Source organism: Apus apus, chromosome 2, assembly GCF_020740795.1.
Source record: "Apus apus isolate bApuApu2 chromosome 2, bApuApu2.pri.cur, whole genome shotgun sequence".
Classification (NCBI taxonomy): domain Eukaryota; kingdom Metazoa; phylum Chordata; class Aves; order Apodiformes; family Apodidae; genus Apus; species Apus apus.
In genome coordinates this window covers 38,131,442-38,156,595 of record NC_067283.1, presented here as the reverse complement: position 1 = coordinate 38,156,595, position 25,154 = coordinate 38,131,442, and the positions used below count along the sequence as shown (strand labels likewise).

Sequence of the window (25,154 nt, the reverse complement as noted above, 5' to 3'; positions counted from 1 at the left end):
TTCAAACCTGCTATAATACAAATCAAAACAAGCATCTGTTTAGCACAGCACTGAATCATCATTGAAATTATATGACCCAGCAGCCAAAAGCAAAGAAAAACAGTATTCGCAGTTGTGTACTTCCCTTTACAAGTAATCCTGCACAAACAATAGCTGCAAGATCTAAAAATGAGTGAAGTTTAAAAAAAAACATCTTGGACAACTTTGGTAGATCCAAATAAAAATATAAGTTACCTTACTATCAGCCATTAGTTGAATGAAGCATTTTTTCAAACTTAAATTGCAGCAAATAATTATGACTTAATTAGAAAACTCTGGTTCTTTCAAAAAGGCTTTATCTATGTGATTTATAAAGCTTAGATTTGTTTTTCAAAGCAATTCAAATGCTCAGGTATTCGTGAAAGTATGCCTTGAGATTTTGTTTAACATACCAGTAGGATCTGCAATGACCAGTTTACCACAGACAAGAACATATCTGCACAACCCACACAGAGCTTAACAGCTTACTAGGGCTCTCTAGGGCATACTAAGATTCCACATATATACACTATAGATGCTTCACAAAGGTCATGAAGCAGTCAAAAATGACAGCATCGTACTCTTCGCACTTCAGAGCTGCAAGCTACTCAGCTGCAAATAGTATCTATCTTTTAACATAAAACAATCAGATAACAATGTATCTGCTATGTCTCTGGCTATAAAGATTCTTAAACTCTAAACTTAAAAAATGTTAATGGCATTACCCATGGGAAACCTTATAACTTCATAATATCCAGGAGCTTCTGTTCTCTTCACAGGTTCCATGAAGGGCCAAGCGCTTTGATGGCTCTTTGGTAAAGAAAAAAGTAAGGTATCTAATATGGAAACTCTATATTGGAAATTATTTGAAAATCTTCACAAAAGATAAGGTAGAACTAGCACTCACCTTCACTTGCTGTAGGATGGTTTTTAATGTGCTATAAAGTTGATCTGGATCCTTGGGCTCCTTACTTGAACAAAAATACAAATACAAAAAGATGAGCTTGAATCCCTCATCTTCATTCCTATAATGTGCATCTAATCTAAAAACAGCTCCAAAGTTTCAAGCATTTTATGGAAGAAACAAATTTTACAACAGCTACCGAAACGCAACATGCATCTCACTCCTCCCAAAAAAACACCCCAACCCAAACCAATTTAAGAACTAATCCCTTGTAGATTATTTCTTTGTTTTCCAGTGGATGAAAGGAAATAGCAAATGACAATGTTAAAAGACTTTTCCCAAAGGGATCTCAAAACTGCTCCATCGCTTTACTTTGAGAGCACTTACCCTTTCTCTTTTCCGCTTGGTTTCCAGCCAGTTTCTCCTGTACACCAACAACATGAGAGATTACAACAGAACTACAGTAGGTCAAAACACTGAGTTACTGCAACTCTAAAAAGAAAAGCCATTTCAGCGATGCTGCAGTAAAATGGGTTTGTTTTAATAAAAGCTACTCCTAATAAATAACACAACCATCTTCCCTACAGCCCCGTTCAATTTCCTACAGTCCTCTTCCTCCAGACTGCTAGAAAGATTCTAAAATATTCCTGCACAAAACACATTTTTTTCAATAATTCAATGCATATTTTACTACAATCTCTGTAAAGAATAATGATGTCAAAGCTATCCAATTTTATTCCTTAGGGACAGAGAATAAATTGCAGAAAAGCACAGTTGAAAAAAAATCCCCCAGAAGATGATACCTAAATGTTCTAATTCTATTTTGTCCTGCAAATCCATGTTTAGCCCAGAACTCATCCTCATACAGGAGTCAAGTGCCTAACAGCGGTGCCAGAGGGAAATAACAGACTAGACTGTGATACAAATCAAAGAGGGACCACATATAAATAAAATTACACGCATGTACATAAAAGAGGATCAGCCTGGGATGCCTTGGGGAAGTCTCAAAGACAGCAATTATAAAGGAAACACAACAATCTTCATAGAAATAAAATCAGCAGACCAAAACAAATAAAATAATACAAACAAATAATACAAACAAATAAAAATATTTTTTAAAGAAATAAGCAACTATATTATTATTTCTAGTTTTGAACCTTTCTTGAGCTGTCCTACTTCTATTCTAATTGAAAAGAGGTTAATACATACTAATTCCAGGAATGCTTTCTATAGGAATCTGCCGTACTCCATCTTTGAAGCAAGAAAGGCCAGGATAAACTTTTCGTATCTGCGCTTGTTTCCTTTCTATGAGCTTTTTAATTATCTGTAATAAAGCAGCAGAGAAAACAAAGAATAATTAATTGCTTTGCTCAAAAGTAACCCAGATGATCAATGCAAAACTGTGATGAAGATAAATACTCTTGCTTCCTTGCCTTATGGTCCTTATAGGTCCACTGAAGCTGGTATCAAGGGCAGGCTACCTGGCCAAACACTGGTATTGCAGATGAAGCTACCAAGTCTCTCAGCAGCCTATTTATGCACACCTCTGCGAGAAAAGGAGTCACTGCTTGCTGTATTGACCACGAGCTGCACAGCTCCTGGGAAGCTGGCAGCAGAGGCAGGGAAGGAAAATCCCTGGAAGCAGGTTTGGGGAGTGGCTCTAATTCTAACAGCCAGTGCTTCTAAACCCCTTCAGCCCAGCTGGTCAGGAGTGTCAAGGCATGTATTAAATGCACGTGTTTCAATGCACATATATGTTCCAAAATGTAGAAATACCTGTTTGTTATGAAGTCTCCACAGGAGATGTAGGAATTGCTTAGATACTAGTCAGAGATGCTCTTACTGAAGATTTTCTGTCCAGGAAGTCAGGATGATGCCCCTCTTTGGAACTGATACTCTACTCTGCTTCTAAATGCCAGAAAAGGTTTTCCCAATTCTGGGGTACCTTCTGTTCTGCTTTGCAATTTCATTACCTTAATTCTAAGTAATTTTCTTTGGTGCTCGATACACACTTATCTAAGCTTTGTGTGTCCTTATTATGTCATTTTCAAAGTGGCTTGCTTCATAATAGAGTAAACAAATGTGCAGCCATTAAGATCACTGCAGTTTAAGAGACTATTTCCTTTGAAAATAATAAAGATGAACTTTTTTTTTTTTTAAGGACCTTCACACACAGTATTTTCTCTCAAAGAAGAGGAAAAGAAAAAAAAAACTTTCAAAAGAGATCACAAATGTTAAGAGATATACAGCACAACAGTACCACAGATAGATCCCAGCTACTTTCAAACTAAATGTTAATTCCACCAGAAGTGAAAGAGGGAAAATTATGATCTATGTTGTATGGACATATGAAAGCTGTCCTGAGTGAAGTCAAGAAACCTTGTAAACTAAGTGTGTAAACACTTGTAAACACTGCGATACTGTCTTTCTTTCTGGAAGCACAGGCCAAGTAAGTTCTACTGGAAGAAAAAGTATTATTCTATAAAGAAGCATTTTAATAAAATAAAAAGTAATGAGATTTGACCAACCTTGAAATAACACATTATCCTTGTAATTTGTATTTCTTTAAAAACCCAGAAAGGTATTTCAACACAAATAGAAACATCTTAATTATTTTGCTAATAAACTGCCTATTATATGCAGTATTATTATGGATTAAGTAAAGAACTTCCCACATAAACTTCAAAGAGGGACAACCTGGAATTTAAGAGTCCACCCTTGATTTGTATATTAAAACACTGGCAGAAAAAACAATCCTCTTTCTTTCAAGTAAAATACAGGACATGCAGTATAAACACTCCGTTCAAAAGTCATCCTCATGAACACTACTGTCATTAGGGGGGACCAAAAAAAAATTAAAAATGGGAAAGCTGCAGAACATAAATCAATCTCACAAGATTTTACTTAGTTATTATCTATGACAAAATATAGCTATGAAATTCTCCTCAAAATATCAGTACTCTTCAACAAGTCTGTTATTGTAAAGTTAGTACAGTAGAATTGAATGTTTCAACTGCAAAATTGTGGCACTGGGACTTGAATTATATCATTATTCTAAATAATAAAAGTATACATGCCAATGTTTTAAGCACCAAAGCAAAGAAGAGAGGTAGCCTGGCACTGACTGAACTGTTTCCAAACATTTGAATAGATTATCACGTTCCGTGTTTCATTTCCGCCTTTACCTCTTTTTGCTTTTTAATGATGACAGAAAATTCTGTGTAGGGGATCCTTGGATTTAATTCACATCCCATTAATGTGGCACCCTCATAATCCTTGATGTAGCCAACATATTTTGCTTTTGGTACTTTAATATCTTTGGAGAAACCCTGAAGAAGAAAAAAATTCAAGCTGTCAGGATGTCATTTTCCATTTACACTTGTTTTAACTGAAATGTAATGATTTAGAACCAAATTAATCATAAAGTTAAATACAGACAGTGCAATTGAAAGAGTTACAGATCACTAACGCTTTGCTAACACCTTCTCATGAGAGTCACTTGATACAAGAATAATTAATTGCTTTAATATATAGTAAAAGAAGGGAGATACTGAAGATAAAGAGACAGAGGAAAAGATTTTTACTATAAACAAATCTACTGGATTTTTTAATATTTTCTTTTTCATATTAAAGGATGCCAGTTCTGTAGTCATTAATCAAGGAAAGTTGCTGTTGAAGTTAATAAGATGACAGCAGTTTTTTGGCCAGAATAAACTAATATTTTTTTGGTTTTACTTTTGTATTTCAAGTGAAAGAAAAAGATAATGCCTATTAAAGGTTCTAGAGTTATACCACAGTCTTTACACAGTTGAAAATTGAAAAACAAACCCATCAAAGAATCAACCAAGACAATTAAAAGTAGTGTAGCGCTCTCACTTTGGCTGCATTTTATTATATTACAGTGGTATCTGTGAATCCTCAACAAAAATCAGGAACCCAATCAGGACTTCTGTCTCACAAATTACCACCAGAGGCTTCACACTGGCATGGAAAATGAGTACCTTCAAATTGGGGAAGGGACATTTCACACGTGAAAAGGATCTGTCTGCACAGACTGCAGTACCACAAGCCCAGCTTTCATTCATTTTGAATTTGTGAAGAGTGAATTGTATCAGGTTTATATACAGACTCATAGAACAGTGGAGCTTGGAAGGGACTTAAGGAGGTCATCTAGCCCCATCTCTGCTCAGAGTAGTTCTCATCATCTCATGGTTGCTCAAGGTCACGTCCAGTCTTGAAGACTGCCAAGGACAGAGGTTTCTCAAGCTCTCTGGGCAACATTTTCCAGTATTTCATTAACTTTAGGACAGGAATTTTTAAAAAAATCCTTCTATACAGTTGCAGTCTCTGATGATTCAACTTGTGTCTGCTGCCTCTAGTCCTATTGCTTTACACCTCTCAGAATAGTCTGACTCCATCTTTGCTCTATCCTCTGACCAGATACATGACACCTGTTTAATCTATCGAATCTATTTGAGAGATTAGACATCAGAATCTTTCCTGAACTTGAACCTCATGCTTCAAATCAGTAGGAGCTGTGAGCAGAGGGCAGGTAAGTTCTAGTCTGCAGCAGGTATGTCTGGTCCTTCTTAAGAAATCAGTGAAATAACTGAACGAATGAAGCAGCAGCCAATCCATATTCGACTGGTTTTTAGACTTGAAAAATTATAGGCTATACTGTACACCTAGATTCAGATGATTCCATCAAAGCAAAATGTGTTGTAAGTCAGTATCATTACATAAGATGAATACAGAGCACATTTTTTAGGTAAAAAAATATACACATAGAATTTCAGTACGCATTTTGTCCAAGTACTTTGTGATATCTACTTGTTTAGTTTATCACTGTGAGATGTTACTTCTTGCACCAAGTAATTTCTTACATTGACTTACTTGTTTTTTGAAGTAGCCAATAGCATATTCATCTGCATAGGTGAGAAAGTTGAGAATGTTGTGTTTGATGTGGTACTCCTTCAGATGGTTCATTAGGTGAGTTCCATAACCCTGCATGAAACATATGAGGAAAAAGCCATTCAAAAGCCACTGGGGACTGCACATATTAGCAACTGTGGCTCAAGGGTTATTACAAACTGTTTTTGAAAATGTAGTCCTTTCTCCAGATCCTGTTTTAAAGATTTTCTTGGAACTAACTTGGCGAGGTGTACTCAAGATCCAACTGTTTTCAGCCTTGTAAGGGTATCTTTGTGACCCAAGAGGGGACTCAAAAAACCACAGCTTCCAGTGTCTGACCGACACTTAATCTAAAAAAGACCAAAACCCTGACTCTTTCTAGGGGCAAAGCATAGCTCTAAAGAGGTACATTGTCGTGGAAGTTGTAACTCAAGGGGTATTTTTTTCCTGCTAAGTTACACATCAACTATTAATATACACATATTTCAACACTTACAAAACTACTTATATTGTAAAAACAGGGCATCCTTTCTTAGCCATGCAACTTCAAAACTGCAAAGAAGTAGGAATACTGAAATTACTCCTTCTAGAGGAACCCATTCTGAGACGAGATCTGTTTTACTGTTCTGTGCACCTGCAGCAGAAAACAGCCTCTGCCTCCAAGGATTTAGAATCTGAACTTATCACAGGAAATAACAGGGAATTTTGAAATAGTTATCACCATAATAAGCAGCAGCAAATTACTGAATCCACAATCAGCTAAATAGCTATGCCTTTCTGACTGCACACAGGAGTAATTTCCATTTTCCTTCAACTCCAAAGTAAAAAAAAGGTTCCATTTATTCACATTTCCAAGTAAGCTATAGTTTTCCCCTTCTGTTGTGAGATGAAGAGATGTAAAATAGACAGAAAATCCCATAATAATGTGCTGTTCCTGCATATGTTCCAATTTTAACATCATGGAGAATAACTGGACACTTAAAGAAATATACATGGAATGGTTTTGGGTACTTTATTCTTGAAAACTGGGGAAATAATTACTTATCTACCTAAGCCAGAAAAATAAATTAGAAAATATACAATTATTTTTTAATTCACCATTTAATAGCCTGAAACATGGAAACAGCCAGATAAAGGCAAGTTAGGTTAGTGCTGAAGCTCAATATAAAAAATGTAGTAGTGACACATCTTCTTTAAAATCTTACCAATCTAGGTATAGAATTTGGGCATTAGTCCTTCCTTTCCAGTTGTCTTTGGAGCATCTTGTATTCAGACCTCATATTGGAAATTAAGAGCTCATGTGTGTAAAATTAAGTATTTCTGAATTTGAGGAAGCTCTTCAAGCCAGATGCTCACTTGTTAAAGTGGCACATATCATGCATGGCATCAAATATGAAGAAGTGTTTTGACAACTGGTGACATGCTCATTGGTACAGCATTTCTTAGAGCTCAGAAGTGCTCAAGATAACAAAGAGACTTTCTGACTGCAATTTTGAGTTCTCAAAGTCTTTGCAAAGGACAAAAACTCTGAACCAAAATTTTTAATGAAAAATGTTTTCCTTAAATGCAACCTAGCAAATACATAAGCTACCCAAGCTTCTCACTTCCCTTCTCATCAGCAGAGTGAAGGAAACAGCCTGTTAGATACTCACATTTTATTTACACGTGAAACATTGCAATTATTCCAGTAACTCTAAAGCATCTAACCTCTGACAAAAAAAATGTCAATTTTGTGTCTCAAAGAAATTCCAGTGATTATGATAACAAATACTTCAAACATTTTCTGCTGGCCTATTATTTTTATAACCTTCACAGGATTTACTCACAACGTCACTTGACATGTACAGTAAAATTTAAAATAATTTTTTTAACATGGGATCAAACTATCTCAAAAACAATCCAACTTTTTAAGCATAACATCTAAAGGAAAACAGTACCCATATTTCTTACTCCAGCCTTAAATTGAATTAAAATAGGAATTTATTTTTCCCAAGAGGAGGCAGTTCATCCACGTGTGAACATTTAGTTTTTCTCAGTTACCTACTCTAGGGGTCAGCTTACTTAGTCAGGAATGTGGGAAGGCAAATTTTCAGAAATAGTCAACTGATATAGCAAGGCACCCAGAGAGGTAACAGAAGAAATGGTGCCTTATGTATGTATATGCAACCTAGGAGGCACTCTGACAGGTCAGATTTTTTTTGCTCTATTATATTCTGAAAGGTTATTCCTAGAGAATCACAATATACTCCTGGTAGCCTAACTTGTGTCATGCAGGTGATTGTTTTATTGAATGAAAACATACTTTATGAATTAGTCAAACTTAGAATAGAGATAACTTAAACATATTCCATTACTGTCTGCACTTGCTAAAACACTTTGGATACTTTTATGACAGGCCATTGCTAGGTGCAAGGAAATGTTCCTCTCCAACACCAGATTTGAATAAAATAAAATAGAACCCAAGTACAAACAGTTGTCACAGGCTTTTAATTCCACCGAGTTACCCTTCAACATCCAGAGCTCTTCCCTTCAAAACAGGATACAAAATATTCTGCATGTTCCACTGTTACAGGCTCTGAATTAACTCACATCTCTGCTGTAACAGTGTCAACTGTAAAACAAAGCTGCAGCACCACCTAAAGGCAAAAGCCTGAACCAAATGGTCACAGATCGACCTGTACTCCCAGGAAAGCAGGAGGAATCTCCTGCATTCATAATGCTCTCTTTACGCTTTCAACTCATCACTAATTCTCAACACTCAGAGAACATTTTGTGAAATTAACTAAAAAAATCAGTGTATAGAATAGGCCATGTGGGGTTTTTTGAGATGCAAAACTATATATTTTTTTTTATATATCTAATTCTTACTGAAGTCATGTAACACCACCAAGTGATTGAACAGTAACTACTGTCACACACAAGCAGTACTTATTTCAGTCAACCGTGAGGTGTTACACTACACAGGCAGGCAACTGCCAAAGATAGAGGACTAAACAGTCGAAGAATGGGAGACTACTGGCCATGATTGCTGCGCTAAGATAATTTGATTTATTTAGTTAGTTATTTATTTAGCAGTAATCCTACTCTTACAGTGATGATTCTAAATTTGTATATTTGTTTTGTTTTTGTGTATTATATCCAGAATCACTGTATCTTTTAAACTCCAGTTGTGTTTGGCAGCTCAGCAATATATTCAATGTGACTAATGAAATTGGGAGCATATGCACTAGTGAACGAGACTCAAACACATTTAATACACTCTAGTAGAGATTTATTTTTACCTTGACTTGCTCATTGGAAGTCACAGCGCAGAAAACAATCTCTGTAAATCCTTGAGAGGGGAACATGCGGAAACAGATACCACCAATAACACGACCATCTTTTATTAATGCAAGGGTCTTGTGTTTCCTGAGTAGACAAAAATAACAGTCACTTTAATTCATGTACATAGTACATAAAGTGCCATTACCTTCCTTTTTTCAGAAACTTGATTCACTTCTTTCCATGATGTTAATGCAATCGTATATGCCTCTGTTAAGTTAGCTGCTTGTATCTACAGAAGAGTTACTATTTTAACAACATCCTTTGAGTTTACCATAAAATTCATCATTCATGCAGCAAGGTCCTGGCCTTGCCAAGTACTCCTAGATACTAGGGTAATGCCCAATAAATAAGAGTTGCATTGCTTTGACTGAGTCTATCGCTGACACTTAAGCCACTGCGCAATTCTCAGGATTATTTTACCCTGACTAAATTAGAAATTAATGGAGTTACAGGGCAGCAAGTCTTTCCTAAGAGACTCCAGTTTCCTTGCATGCACTCTCTATAGCTAAGCTATCAGTTTCAAATGCAGCTGATGAAGCAAGAAATGATATTTCATATTGCTAATCACCCACTCCTAGTGGAATCAAGACCAGAATAAATATCCATTTCTGTTGTACTTACATTCACTGCTAGAAAAGACATAATGAGGTACAATCTGAACTCCTGCATCAAGGATTAAGAATTTCAGTGTAATCCTTAAGGTCTGGAAAGATTTACACTGCACCTGTTCTCTAGATTATTCAATACCCGCTACCATATAAACTGTATAAACAACACCACAAATTTACAAAGATCTCAGGAGTTAGTGAGAAGGTTGGGGCCAAAAGTGAGTCTCTTCTAAAAAAGGGTAGTCTGAAGAGGAGTCATATTTCATATGCCATGGTTGAAAGATATTCTCTACATTTAATGTATTCTTTTTTTTCTTGTACTTAAGTTTCATGGTTTTTATTTGTAGAATGACAGCAGCAATGTAGCAGCCTGAGCTTTTAATTTTGTTTACTCATGTTTTAGCTTTTTAAGCAATAAGATCCAGTAAGGATGGCCATTTCAGAAACCAAAACACTAAGGGTGATAACCAGGTAAGAGACAAAAGAAATTTGGAGAGAGAACTGTCAGGACTCCATAAGAAACATAATGGTGGAAGAGTGGACACTTCTGAGGAGAACCTCCTTCCATGTGTGAGCAGCTGAGGCACAATTCAGTCAGAACACTAGGGTAGGTGAAGGTCCACGTACAACACAGCCGTGTATCTTTTCAAGCGCCTGTGGTGTAGAGTTCCACCCAAAGCAAGACAGGAAACTTGCACTGACAAAGCAAAAAGCAATGTACTTGGGTGAGGAGTGATTTGCTCCATGCTGACTTAAATGCTGCTGTTCTTTATATATTCTACAAGTTGTTCTCATTGAAAAACTTCAGTCTCTGCTGCCATTTGGTTCACAATCTCCGCAGAGAGAGGATGGAGCAGCCTGCAAGTTAGCATGGGTTGAAAACCACTAATACGCACCATAATTACTTTCCCAGTTTAAGTTCTAACATTCAAAAGCACAAGATAGTCAGAGCCTTCCCTGCAGGCCCACTTCCCACAACTACAAGCCACTTGTCATTAATGCAGCCACCAAGATGCTATGTGGGTACAATCCAGTTAGATTGGCTGAGTTATGGGAGCTTTAAGAGATGGGAAAAGGGTATCAGGGGCAGAGCTGCCCTCCATACCACCTCAGCTGGCCCCTTCCTATACAGCTGCCTGCACCAGTACCAGACTGTCTCAGTCTCACCCACCAAAACCCTCTCCAGCAGTACTCACGGATCAAAGACCAAGCGTGTGATGTACTCCTTCGGCATTCGAGGCAGCTGATGGGAGAACACATTCTGTAAACCAACCAGCCACATCATGATCTTCTTGTTGGGCTTCTGGTTCAGGGAGTTGCCAACCACGTGGAATTCAATCACCCCCCTGCGCTCCTCTAGCCTTGCTGCCTCATCCCGGGCTGAGTGTGCCGAGAGGAAGTTGGTCTGTGTTGCACAAAAGAGGAACAAATCAACGTTTTGGAGATTTCACATCCTCTGGTGGAACAGCCTTGAGGAACAAACAAACAAAACCCTCTCTTTTGTCCAAGCCATCGTTTTTCAAAAATAGAGCTGCCAACATTTACCTTTTTTTAGCAGAAGTGACACAATCCAATAAGCTGGATGTAAGTACACAACAGTGCAAAAAGGCTTATTCAAAATTCTTTTGGTAAAGATTAGGTAACAACAGCAATAGTTATGAGTCAACAAGTTCCAAAATCCCCCAGGGGACAGCACTCATCCAGCTGAAGACTAAGCAACTAAGTCTTCATATTTTCTTCATTCTAGCCAGCTTGCACAAAGTAGTATATTCGCCTACACACAGTGCAAATCACATATTTAAAGGTGGTGCAGAGTCATATTCATTTTAGTAGTGCTTTCCACTATCTATGCCACCATCACCATAGCCTAAAAAGAACATTTTAATTCCTACTTATTTTGCTGTTACATATACAGTGATTGCAGCCACATATTTGAATAGAGAAGAAATTAACACAGATAATTTATTTAACTTCTTCTTTTTCAAGACCATTTTGCAATGCCAAAACATCTCTGCATGGACATACTGTTTACTTTCTAGAGCAAGTTTGTCTGCTGGGTTTCAAGTCACTGCCAGCCACAACAGCCAGACTGGCACAGCATTTGCAATACACAGAGCCATCAGTCACAGTGTTATAGTTTAAGTAAGAAATGTAGGTGGTTCCAAGGCTTCAGCAGTCTCTAGCTAAACCTTGGCAAACAAGAGCTGCTGGCAAAACATAGTGAAAGGAACAGAAGGAGGAAAAGCCAGCCAAAAAAAAAAGACACTGCAATTCTGTACATGGCACAATTCTGCAGTTTTGTTTGTTTTTCTCTTCCAGCAGAAAAAAAGAGCAACTGTGGAAGACGGAGCAAATAACTGTTTAAATCAGCCCTTCTGCACTAGATAGAGGTTGTAACTGTGGATCTTACATTCTGCTGCAAGATTTGAACCCCATTTACCTTGTCTTAAGAGCTACATCTATGATTAACAATAAAAAGCATACTCTGGAAATGTTCTGCAACAGAAGTACATTGCAAAATAACCTGGAATCTACTTTTTTACTGTCACTAGTTTCCAAGTCTCTTTGCAAACTAAACACAATGCATTAAAAAAACCTGTAGAACTATTTCTCATGTTAATGATGCAGTTCATCAGTATTTTTTGCTCATCTAATCGTACTCTTTCAAAGTCTCTATTTTTCTTACTGACAGCCTGGTGAGTTCTGTTGACTCTTAGCTTATGATGATCTAACCATGTGGAATATTTGTTGAAAACAGATCATTTGCAAACAAACCAGGTCTATATATTTCTCACCTCTGGCCCGAGCATTGCTGCAGGATCTGTAATTGTTGACATTACTTCATTGATTAACTCAATAGGAATATCTCCTACAACCCTTGGTCTTTTTGAATCCTCCAGAGAATAGGGTTCATTATTTTTTCTCTTTTCCCCTATTAAAACAAAAACAAAAACAAAAACAAAAACGAGGACAAATTGGAAACAATCAAACTGTCACAGACTAGAACTGTGAAGCCTAGCACTTCTGTTACAGTCTTTAATTTGCATGCCAAGTCTGGGGATATATTTTTTTTAATTCACATAGAAAGGGAGAAGGAAATGGAACCTGAACAATACTTTGCACTGGTGCAATTTTGTCTTTGTGCTGGGTTATTAGCATGAAGCAGGATGAATATACCACTCCTTCTATACTACTGTAAATTCACTGTGAAAATATTTGCTTTTCTCTTTGCTTCAACATCCTCTGCAGTGAATTTCTGGTCTGCTGTCTTGGAAGGTCAGTGCTTAATATACAAATTATAGTGTATACCTTTGGATAACATGAAATCTTATTTTAGGATTCCCTGGAATTAAGTATCCATTATAAATTTATTTCACCCTTTTTGTAAACCAAGCAGCACATACAGTCCTACATATTTGACTTAGAAAATCCATATGAAGTTTCCAAATAAATATATACTGTATTTATAAATCATTAACTACCCTACTAACTGCAGACCAACATTCAACTAGTTTAACAAATTCATGAAAGAATACCAAGGAATAGGGGGTACAATAACAGTGATTGAGCCAGCTGCTAGCTCAGGATTTATCCAAGCAGCAAAGTGCCAAATACTAGGCAAGCATACAAACAGGAATATCACTCAATGATTACCTCATTCCTGTATTCTTTCCCTAAATATCTGTTACTGGTCATTGTCAAGAGTCAGGATTTTGCCTTTGTGATCAGCCATTAGCAGTGAGATACGTTGGTTTGGGTTTGATTTTTTTCTTTTTTCTCTAAGGAAAATCCAAAACAATGTTAAGATCTTCTTTTTGAAGCAACCAGGTAGTTTAGGGCCCATTATGCCTACTATTTTACATATATTCTACAGACTGATTTCCCTCAAGTGCAAGATAAAGCACTAAATATATGAGGATCAAACTGTTCAAGAAGTACAATTGTTTTCTTAACAATAGAATTTTACTATTAATTTCCCTTCATGGTGGAAGTTGTTTAGTCATATTCTTTATTTCTTACTTTTTAAACAGTTACTCATATGTGAACAGACCCTCATTCTTATTTCCCAAGGGACTAATTTCTTATTTTAAAACAAGGTATTTTTTTTTAAGCAATTTGTCAAAAGCTCTCTGGAAATCCAGGTACACAAAATCCTTTTCAAATGCTCACCACTTCCTTCACAGATACCTACAATTTGTGAGTTCTAGAAAAGACACACAATTTCCACACATCACACTTACACACTTACTCATTTCACTCTTCATCAGTTTTTTATTGTTTCTTCTAATTGTCTGAAATAGGAGACTTACAACTGATAGTTTTCTGAATTCTCTTAGAACCCCCTTAAAAAACTAGTTTCACATTTGTGTGTTTCAGTTCTATAGTGCCAAGGGCAATTCCAGTGATAGCTCAGCTGCACAAATTATTAGTTTGTCAATTCTACATTTATTTTCACCCTCTAAAAAAAACCCCAATTTTTCTAGTGACTACTTACAACACATTTTACTGATTTGCAGTTAAAAAAAAAAATCTTCTACTCAATTCCACTTTTAAGACCATTTCCCAACTTGTCGCTTAAGAAAAGCTGCAGTTTAGGGGCCTCCTTAAGTTCTGCCATAATGAACACCAAAGCTAAAAATTCATTTAGCTTTTTCTACTTTCTTGAGGACTTACTTTACATGAGCTCATGATCATCTCTCTGACCTACAAACTCTCTTGACAAGCTCATTAATCCTGAGGTGCTGGAAAAAGGATTTATTAGGAGAATTTATACTTTTAACAACTTTTTTTCCCCCAAGTATTTTTTTTTTCCCTTTAACTTGACCTCATTCATGTTTTAAATTTAAACTGGTTGGTGCATTTGTTCTTTTCTTTGCCAAATGTATGCAGGTTCAGTACCTTGAAAGACTGAAAAAAACATATGCAATGGTGCTGTTTACTCTGCCTTTATTTAAACAAAACCTTTTTTTCATGAGTCATAACACATGTACTCCAAGTAAAGTGTTTTCCAGCAACTTCTGACACCTGCAGAGCTTGCCCCGTTTTACCTTAATTTAAAAAAAAAAAAAGTATTTTTTTCTAATACAGTTGCCATTTCTGCTAGTTAAACATTACCACAGTGGAGAAAAACTATGTGTGTGTCTTTTAGTAAACACTTTAGGTTACTATTGCAGAGTGAAAGCAATGATGACCATATAGTGTAGTTACTGATCACATTAACAAAAGCCAAAAAGCAAGTCTCCCTCTTCTTTACCTAGGTTTGGATCAAGGGCAGAAGAAACTTTGCAAGCAGGACTCATATTCCCACTGTTAGGTTGCTCTAGAGATGAAGGACTTGCACTGTATGAAACAGATCTTGCAACAGGAGGAGGGCTGATAACTGTAATGACATAAAAGCAAGCAAAAAAATCACGGCATGGAACCCATTAAGGTGCTGACTTAAAGACTGTCACAAGGCTGGCCCCAGCTTCACACCCACCACCTGAGAAGCAACAGCTAACGTTGTGCAACACAGCAATGCCACCAGTTTGCAAACAGAAACATTTAAGCTTTATCTCAAAATATTCTTCTAAGCTTCTACCAAATGAGGGACTGCATTACTGTTGGATGGAAGAGACTGCAAATATCAGGCTACCATGCTGCAGTGCTGAGCATAAGCTAAGAAAACAAACTTCCTTCACACACCTACCAAGCCTGTTGGTGTTTAGCTTCATTAAAAGGCTTTTTGTAGGAGTCTACTGAAAAGTAAAGTCTCATATCATTCAGCTTCAGCTGTCCGCTTTCTTTTCAAAGACTGCCTGGATAAATCAAACTCAATAAAGGGAGAAGGTGTTCCATGAGTTAAGAGGATGAAACAGACCAACATCTCTCTCTCTAGTATTCTTTTTTTAAAAACAGTCATCCCAAATTATCCAGTTTTCATTTGCATCAGGACTTTTAGCAGGCAGGTGGGGGGCTGAGGTGACAGCTCACAGCCTGGACAACTGCAATCTTTCTCCTTCTGTGCCTTTATCCTGGTGTCATCACCAGCAACAGCTCTTTTGTGCCATGTTCATACCAAGAATCCAGTGCTTAAGAGGTGCACGTTAAAATGAAGCACTGCAGAAATGTACATGATAGAACGAACTCTGAGAGCAACATGATTTAAGTTGCAATGAACTTGTGCCTAAGTCATAATTCAATAGGTCATGGTGCAGACAAGGAATTTTTTTTCTCACAAAAATAAAAAAAAAAAAGGAGCCTCTATGTGTCACAGTGGAATTTCCCTACTACTCTAGGAAATTCACTATTGGATAAAGTGCTGACATTATGGTTTTGTCAACTGATAGTCAACTACCATTTCAAAATACTGAATTTTTACGAAATGTTGAATTAAATACCTGAAAATTAAAGTCAGACCCTGAGCTGCATAACTGGATTTTAAATACTTTTGAGCAAGAAAGAAGAGGAGAAGGCAAAAGTGAAAGAACATCATTACCAGTGTCTCCCTGCAGGTCTGGGAATGTCTTACACCTCAATACCATAAACGAGGAAAAGTGAGTAAAGCTGCAGAATAGCCAATGAGGCACCAAGCAAGAAAAAGGTATAAAAACCCCAAGAAAATCAAATGCATGTGTGCAAAGAAAGTAGCACATCTGATCTGGAAGTTCCCTACTTCCCTACTGCTAGGAGCTGTAGGACTGGCATGGGTTCTCATGTGAGGGGACTGCTGCTGAGCAGGTGACCCACCACAGCCATTTACCCCCTGATCATTCTCTCTTGCCTGCATTGAGTGCACTTTTGTCTCTTGAATACTCAAGACAGTTCACCTCAGCACCCAGCCTGCTCCACTGGCACCTTCAAGTAGCTGGATTTCATCACCAAAATGGGATCTTTATACAAGGAAGCACTAAAGAGTCAGGGGCAGAAAGCCTTACTCAAGGCAGACTGATTTTGGTATAGCCTGCTATTTGTACAGCTGTGTATCTAAGTCTCATTCTTCAGAATCAGCAGTTGTACAGATTTATCTTTATTCAGGTCCTTCTTTACCCGTAACTAAATGCAAATTACCTGTCTGGATTCCCAGCTGGCCAGTTTGGGAACTAGACACCATGAAATCTTGATCCCAAATGGGAGAATTCTGGCTGTACACTTCTTCTTCCAGCATTGACAGAAACCTAAGCACAAAACCAGGTGAAATACTGACTGAATACGATCATTCAACACAGGTTCTTTTTCAGAATAAGCATTACCAACTGTTTTTTTTTTAATTTAAAAATACTTAATTATTCAGTCAGAAAATGTTGTGGACCAATTCCTTTTGAAAAAAAAACAAACCAAACACACAAAATCACAAATCAGAGTAGACACTAAGCATCTTCATTTGGTAGAGTGCTTTCACCTATGAAAACTTATCTTTAATTATAAGCAACATTTATCTACTTTGCAAATCCAGAAATAAACAGTTAAAAACTGCTTTTAAAGAACAAGACTGTACACTAATAAGAAAGCTGTGAGTTGACAGATACCAAGGTACTCATGTTATACAATTATGACAAAATATGTCTATTTTGATAAACTGTTTTTTTGCAGAGGCACTTGCTTTTTGACTCTTACAGATTTATAAAATCCCAGTGTTAGTTATTACCAATGCTCTTAGGAAGACATTTTCATTCCTTTAGGTGTGCTACTGTGCCATTTAATTGCATGTTTGTGCTTGTACAGCAGTATTTTTAGTCTTACTTCGTACACTTACAGAAAGTGCATGACTTTAAATCTCTCTTGGTATTATTATGAGTGAGAGGAATTCCACAGATCAGACTATCCAGCATGCTTGCCTTCACAGGGCTAACACACTAGTTCCCTTTTAGAAGCAAGATTGGGGCATAAGCTATGTTGCACAAAAGGGATTTTCAGCCCAGAAACTGACATAGCACATTTTTACTCTCTCTGTCATCTATATGTATAGAAACAATTCAGCTGAAAGCAAGAGGACTGTTGAGCAAGTCTTTCCTGAACAGGATAAGGATTTTCAGGATCAAGTCCTACTTTTGTGATCTGTATATAGGACATTTACCTCTAAGCACAATAATGTGCCATGTTTCCTGCTATATATACAGCTGATAATAGACAAAAAGTTTGTAACACGTACTCGACCATCTGTGACAGAGCAGAAGCACAAATTAAACTTCAGCAAAGGCTACAGGTAGCACAGAGGCTCTGTGTTCAGACCCCTTGGTGAATAATTTCTAGATACACAGATACACACAGGCATAACCTGTGGGCTCTCCCTTTGCCCAGGAAGGAGTGGTTGGGCAGCTGGGAGCCCTGCAGGGAAGCCAAGCCCTGGCTGGATGCTCTGAGCTGCAGCTCCTTGGGAGGGCTCAGAGGGCTAAATCTGCCTACTGCCAGAAGAGAGACAAATGCTTCAGAAAAGTACAGCCTGTAAAACATTTAAAATGCTATTCATATTTCCCACAGATTATCAGCAAACAGTGCCTGTCTTTTTTTCCCCCAGCAGAATATTAAAAGGAATGGCAGTGAATAATAATGCTATTCAAATTACTCTCCTAGGCTGTAAAAGGCAGTGGAAACAGGAGCACATGAACACCTCCCTCTTCCACAAATCTACTCCTTGTATCGATGCACTGTTAAATCCTTTTTTATACCTACTTCAGGGCCAGATCATGATCCTATTCACAGATATACATAAACATTCCTGTATCCATAGCAGTCTACCCTAGAGACAGTTTACATTCTTCAAAGTGGTAAAAAGAGCAACAAATCTTGGTTCTACCCAGCTTTGGAAAGCTCATGTTGTTTTTCATTCCCCTGAGCACTAACCCACTCTAGCCCAGACAGCAGCTTGCATAGCAATGGTGCAACCAGCTCTCCTGTGGGTTCAGTTCCTTTGTTGTTACGATGGACAGACTTCTAAAATATGGGCTGGAGAGCCAAGCCAAGCCACTCTCACAAAATAGACATATTTTTAAAGCGACACCCTATTTTAACAGGAAGCATACAATGAATGATCCTTTCACCACCACCCTTAACCACCCATAAAATGTTTGAAATTAAAAGCTGTCAAAGTTGAGCATGTTTTGAGACAAGGCATTCTCCCACACACCCCAATATGCAATTATTGTTGTCATCAATATTCCAGTACTGGAGCAGGTGGTCAATAAGAAATTAATGAGTTTAGGATTCACTGATACAGATTTACACTCCCTTCTTTGTCAAATGAATGCATCTCTTCAGGGGGTGGGGTGACTATGCTTTCTATTACAATGTTGAATTAAACTGAAATTCTCAGGTGTATATAAACTCCAGTGCAGAAGCAAGCACATGTTTCTGGAGATCTAGACTTATGTTGCTTCTAAGGACTGCAGAAACAGAAAGTAAGTACCTGCTAATAAGCAACAAGCACAATGCCCTAGCAAGATAAATAAACCTTTTTGTAAAGTAAAGCCCTAGGACAAAGCCAAAGAAACAGTTGCGTACATAAAATACCCTAGTTCAAGCTATGGCAGGAGAGAAATCTGCAGTATCTACTTTTTACTGAATACAATGAGAAATTATTTTAAGTAGCAGGTAATTTTTCCATTTCCATGTCAAAGTTGCATACTAGTGCTTAACCTTGAATGCAGGCACCTCTTACTTTGGAAAATGGGTGAGGATTAGTGTTCGTTTCTCTTGAGGAAGCTTGTCTTTTTCTTGCCTGGCCTGCTCCAGCAGTTGCCTTCTCATCACAGTAAAAACAGAGCGAAGCAATGTCCTACCAAACACCTGGGTGGTTTCATACCGAGGTAGACTGTCACAGAACTGAGGGACATTGCAATAACAAAGCCACCTGTAAAGGGGAAAAAAAACACATTATTATCACCATCTAACATGAATTAATGCAATAAAACCATTACCCACATCATTTATAATGCTGCTGAGAGCTATACGACCATATTAATCAGTTCCACACCACGTCTGGACAGAGTTAAGCAGCACTTATATTGCCCAGTTTTTTAAAGAAATGACAGCCAGGTACTTTTAAGGCTCCATATATTCTTTTCCTCAGCAGCTGTAATTTCCATAAAGTGCCCTTGTTCCAGATAATAATCATAGATCACATAAAATTCATGTTGATGTCAGGGATTCTCTCCACAGCTCATTCATTTAGCTTCCCAAGACTCCTGCCTGAGACTCCAAAAACCCTTAACCTGGTCCACTTTCCCTTATTTAAATTCCTACATTTCCCCACACAGACACAAAGGGAGCGACACTTTTAACTAGCCCCATCCCAATCCAACTGGACTCTCACCTGGTGTCCCACCAGCTGGCTTCTTCCCATTACACCCTAATTTTGACACTTTCAGTACTAGTAATTCCCTTCATAATAAGATTTGCATTAAGAAATATAGGTGAAAATATATAACGTTGTGTTTAATTTTCTTGGAAAAGGGACAGTGATACTCAAGAGGTAAATCAGGAGCACCCTGACTATGTAGGTCACAATAACTTTTAATTTTATAAACAAGATTTTGGTATCTGCGTATAAGTGAACAGTCAATGGTATCTCTAACTTTAGCAGAATCAGACCACGACTATTATGAAAGCTCCAACAATGAAAAAATGTTAAGAATTGGATGCAAACAGCATTTTTGGATCCTACATGGATTTTCTCATCCAGATCCAAGGTACAGCCTGTCTCAAAACACTCTCCCAAACTCTTGCGTCATAATCTTTGCAAACAAGAGTTGCAAAGGAGTTCTGATATACAGTTGTTCACAGCCCCTCTACTCCCTGTTGTTGGCTGATAAAGCACACCTCTCAAAGCACAAGGATGCATGTGAAACTCAGATAATGGTTCCACTAAAATCATCAGGTTTTCAAATTAAGTCAGTGACTACAAGAATTCACGAGGTGCACCCACGGCATATAGCAGCTTCCCCTGCATCCTGAGCAGTGCCATGGCAGAAGCTCACTCTGACAAGTTGGATCAGGTGGAAAGAGTCAGCACTTTGCATCAGAGGGAACCTTAGGGACTGAGGGCAAGAAGGTTTCAGAAACCACAAATGAAAAAACTTGTTAAGAACAAAAGTCACCAACCAGAGCCAGTGCTAGGTATTGATTCCTAATAAAAGTTTACTCCAACCAACCTGGCCTGTCTGATGTCTGTATCACAAACAAATGGAGGGCAAAGACCCACCAAACCTGGTCTTAGGAGCCCCATGGATTATCACTAACTGTCCTTTACACCATGTCGTTGTTTGAGGCAACAGGCCACCTGATGGCATCACAGCTGGACACAGCAAGAGCACAGTCTGCTGTATCACCCACCACAGTCTTTAACTCACACCAGGGTTTGCCCTTCTCCTCCACAGAGCTGAAGTTTGTCAGAAGACAGGCCACCACGAAAGTGGGCAGGAGGCAGTGCTCATCCTCAGCCAGGAATACTGTCTGTGGCAGTTCCTGGGGACAGGGGGGCTGCCAGAGACGTTGGCCAACTGCTGCCCACACCAACAGACCTTTAACTGCTGCCTGTACTGACAGGAACTTTAACTGCTATTGCTGTGCTAACTGAAAAACATGTTGCTCTATTGTTATGAGAAAAGCAAAATTAAGAGAGCCAGCTTTTTATCCTGACTGTTCTCCTCCCCGTGACTAAGTTATTCCTTTGAATTTTGACAATGTATTAAAAGGTGACAACAAGAACTATCACTTTAAGGAAACTAATAGCATTTATTCACCATTTAGCATTAAAGCTCTTAAAAATTATGTTACGTTTTCAAATATTCCTTGATTTGGTTTCGAGCTGTGATGCTTTGCAATGCTTAATGTTATCTTAATGCTTAATGTTTCAAACTGAAAGAGGGTAGATTTAGATTATATATTAGGAAAAAATACTTCCCTGTGAGGGTGGTGAGCCACTGGAACCAGTTGCCCAGAGAAGCTGTGGATGCCCTCTCCCTGGAAGTGTTCAAGGCCAGATGGAACAGGGCTTTGAGCAACCTGGTCTAGTGGGAGGTGTCCCTTCCCAAGGCAGGGGGGTTGGAACTAGATGATCTTTAAGGTCCCTTCCAACCCAAACCATTCTATGATTCATATGATTCTATGATTCCTGTTTTCCTTTTTTAAGTTGAATGACAACTTGCCTGAATTTTAAGTACATGAACTAAGAACCTTCCATGAGGCTAATATCTTAATTAGATTGAGAGCTACTTTGCAAACACAGGAGTTGAAAAAGGAGCTGTCAGATACAATTGTTCGCAGGCCTCTTCTGTACATTCTTGGCTGATAAAGCACTCCCCTCAAAATACATGGATGTGTGTGAAACCGAGAGCTTCACTAAAATTGTCAGGTTTTCTGGTGAACAGCATGACTGCAAAAATTTACAAGGTGCACTCATGGCACACAGGTACTGGTGTATTCCTGAAGTATGTACATGCCATTATTGTAACAAGCAAAAACAGTATTACCTGGTGTAATTCACTTTATATCCCGCAATATCATCATTGGGTGATCTTAGTCTTCGCTGAGAAGGTGTCTCCAGGTGCCAGTAGTTAATGCGGTTCAGAAACATTTTAGCCAGTTCCACTATCGTTTGCCTTTCCTTTGAGGGTAAGTGGCTAAATTTGTACTGCACAAAATTATTCACACCCTTTTAACAGAAGAAAATTAAGTTTAATTTAGCCATAATTTTTTGTAGGAGTGTCCTTGAACATTCCTCACTTTATTAACCCTGAACTTGCATTACATGGGAAATAAAACCAGTACCAGAGACCATCAACTCCTTGCTCAGCTACTGATGTAGCTGCCACAACCTGGTTCTCCTGTGACAGAGCAGGTTCATCCAGATGTTCTTATTCTATCTAATTCCAGCAGCTGTCTTATAGGGAGAGAAGGAAATTATTTGTTTTTCCTTGCTTCTCAATGTAAAAAAACAAGATCCAGTAGACTTTCTTCAACATGCTCACATATACACAATTTTGCTGGTAACCATGCTGCATTTATTTCCTCTGTCAATCAAGTATTACCTATAAACCTCTCCAGCCACTTTTCAATAGTAGACAAGGGCTTGTTAAGCCTTCTAGTTAAGTTCATGTCTACACAACATATTATTTCTCCAAGTGACAGTGTATTTCACAAGTCTGTCCCCTCATTGCACTTTGTATACCGTCCACTTAAAAAAAAAGTATTGAAGATAAGTTAAAATGTATGCATAGAAGTCCTGCAATACATACACATTATAAATCAATTCTAAAACCGCTGCTTAGCAAATAATTTTGTGTGATTGAGTTGCTGAACTGCTAAAAACAGAATTGAAAACATCAGTCTATTTTAAAGGAAAATTACTTCAAAATAAACTACAAGAATAATTACCTTCCCATCTCTACACTTTACTTTCTTAAGCAAATGGAACAATATGAAAAATGTGACAAAAAAGATATTGTATGAAACCTTTTTAATATTATATCTTAAGGCCTAGGAGTGTATACAGATTGCATACTCTTGTTCTTTGTTTATACCTAAACTAAAGGAGAACTTAACATGAACTTCCCAGAAATTCAGCAATACTGTGTTTTGATTTTCCTAAATTATAAGAAGTGAGAGTTGCATGGAAGTAATTACTACACATAACAGCCTTTGTGTTTATAATTTCATGTTCAGCAATAGTGCACCCATTCATCCATTGATGGGAACACATTGAGCTCCTGTTTCAGCAAGGTATGTGAGACTCTGCATAGTCTCACTGGAGCTAATGGGCTCACTTGCGTGCCAAAAGTGCATTCTCAGGAGCTTGCTTAACCAGAACTTGAAATTGTCATATGTTCTTTATCCACTAAGAGTTACAAAAGCCTCAGTTATTCTTTGGTTTCGGCTTTGGTTTTTGTTGTGTACCCTTTAAAAGAAAAAGCTATGATCTCACTGAATTGGATTGTAACATTTTCATTGCCTTACAGAAGACAAGCGTCATTTTAATATTGGATTTCAAAACTTCAACAGGATTTTTCATCACTTGAAACAAAGAAAGATTAGAACTGCCACACATAAAAGTAGTATTTAAAGTTCATTCCCTAAAACCACAAAAAAGTCAGTTTCATTAAAGCATAAGATGAATGATGAGAAAAGCCAAATAATCTAACTACTGTACCAACACGAAAGCAGAAGCAGCAGCAGAAGTATCCTACTTTGCCCTAAGTAATATACAAACATTTGCACACTGTCTATAATGCCATGTTTTCAAAACCAGTGCCTACAGTTACAAAAAAAGAACAAACCAAACAATGAAAATCAAAACAAACAAAAAAAAACCAAAACCCCCACCAAATTAAAAAAAAAAACCACACCAGCCAAACCCACATTTGAACTGTTTACCTGTTCAATGCTAGGTTTCTCAAATGGGGGACTTTCCAAAGATCCTTCTACTACAGGTTTTCCCATCTGTAAAATGCACTTCCTCAAAAGCTGTTAAAAATATACAATTTTTTTTTTAATTAGCATATTTGCATACATAGGGTGAAGAATTCAGAGGTGCACAACACACTGCAAGCAGTGTTGAAAATCTCCTGGTTATAGATCTGCTTGTTTAGTTGTCTCAACATATAGCTACTAAACTTCATTGTGAATTCAGTTTCTTTGAAATGTGTGTAAGAGGCTTCTCTGAGCAAATGTAGGCAGGTGAGTTGGTGTTTAAGTCAACTGACTTTTTCCTGATGTGTAAGTGAAGAGGGTGAGGCTTGCAGGATGCGCAGTTTATACACGGGAACTCAAGTTCAGCCCCTCAGTCATCTGGATGACTTTTGGAGTAAGATAAGATACATTGCAAGTACCAGAATGTCTAGCCCACGGTTAGCCACCAGAGCATCACACTAGACAAAAAGTGTCCCACCAGATGAAGTCAATACATACATGAGGGGCAGTGAGATTAGCTTATGTGTGAGGGAGTGAAAAACCTCAGAAGTTACTACATAAGTTCAGCTTACTTTGAACAGGTAGAAATAAACTTGCTTGGTGTCTGCATCTTCTTCTTTGTGGACACAGGTGAACAGATACTCCACATCCAACACAATCCCCAGAAGCCTATTCATTTCCTCTTCAGACACATTCTCCAGGTGAGAAACATGAGCAGCTAAACAAAATAAAAATTCAAACCTGTAAAAAACCTATTGAAAAAAAACCACAATAGCACAAGTATTCCCAATGGTAAAGAGAGTGATCCTCTAATAACCTACTTAAAGAGAACATCATTAGAGGTAACTGAATTATGCGTTACATTGGAGCAATTTGTAGTAGTCTAGGGGTGGTAATTCACACAGCAGAGGAAAGATGGCTGGTTGCAATCACAGCATCTATTAACATACAAGCAGACCACAGAAGTCCCATCTGTATTTTATTTTGCAGTATAAATAAATACA

At 37.8% G+C, this 25,154-nt stretch overlaps 1 protein-coding gene across 2 annotated transcripts in view; it reads right to left on the bottom strand.

Moving 5' to 3' along the window:
• The window catches only part of KAT2B (lysine acetyltransferase 2B), a 43,014-nt gene that overhangs the window by 4,324 nt on the left and 13,536 nt on the right, over window positions 1-25,154 (bottom strand). The window contains exons 3-17 of one of the 2 annotated variants that reach the window (XM_051610491.1): window positions 24,723-24,868; window positions 24,115-24,204; window positions 22,215-22,396; window positions 19,403-19,594; window positions 16,816-16,922; window positions 15,020-15,145; window positions 12,561-12,697; window positions 10,962-11,170; window positions 9,115-9,241; window positions 5,816-5,926; window positions 4,108-4,251; window positions 2,132-2,246; window positions 1,310-1,346; window positions 926-989; window positions 744-828 (exon numbers count right to left, since the gene is read on the bottom strand). In XM_051610491.1, the coding sequence (XP_051466451.1) occupies window positions 744-828; window positions 926-989; window positions 1,310-1,346; window positions 2,132-2,246; window positions 4,108-4,251; window positions 5,816-5,926; window positions 9,115-9,241; window positions 10,962-11,170; window positions 12,561-12,697; window positions 15,020-15,145; window positions 16,816-16,922; window positions 19,403-19,594; window positions 22,215-22,396; window positions 24,115-24,204; window positions 24,723-24,868 (1,872 nt within the window). The remainder of the gene's footprint in view (window positions 1-743; window positions 829-925; window positions 990-1,309; window positions 1,347-2,131; window positions 2,247-4,107; window positions 4,252-5,815; window positions 5,927-9,114; window positions 9,242-10,961; window positions 11,171-12,560; window positions 12,698-15,019; window positions 15,146-16,815; window positions 16,923-19,402; window positions 19,595-22,214; window positions 22,397-24,114; window positions 24,205-24,722; window positions 24,869-25,154) is intronic. The other variant, XM_051610493.1, reaches the window with a different exon arrangement.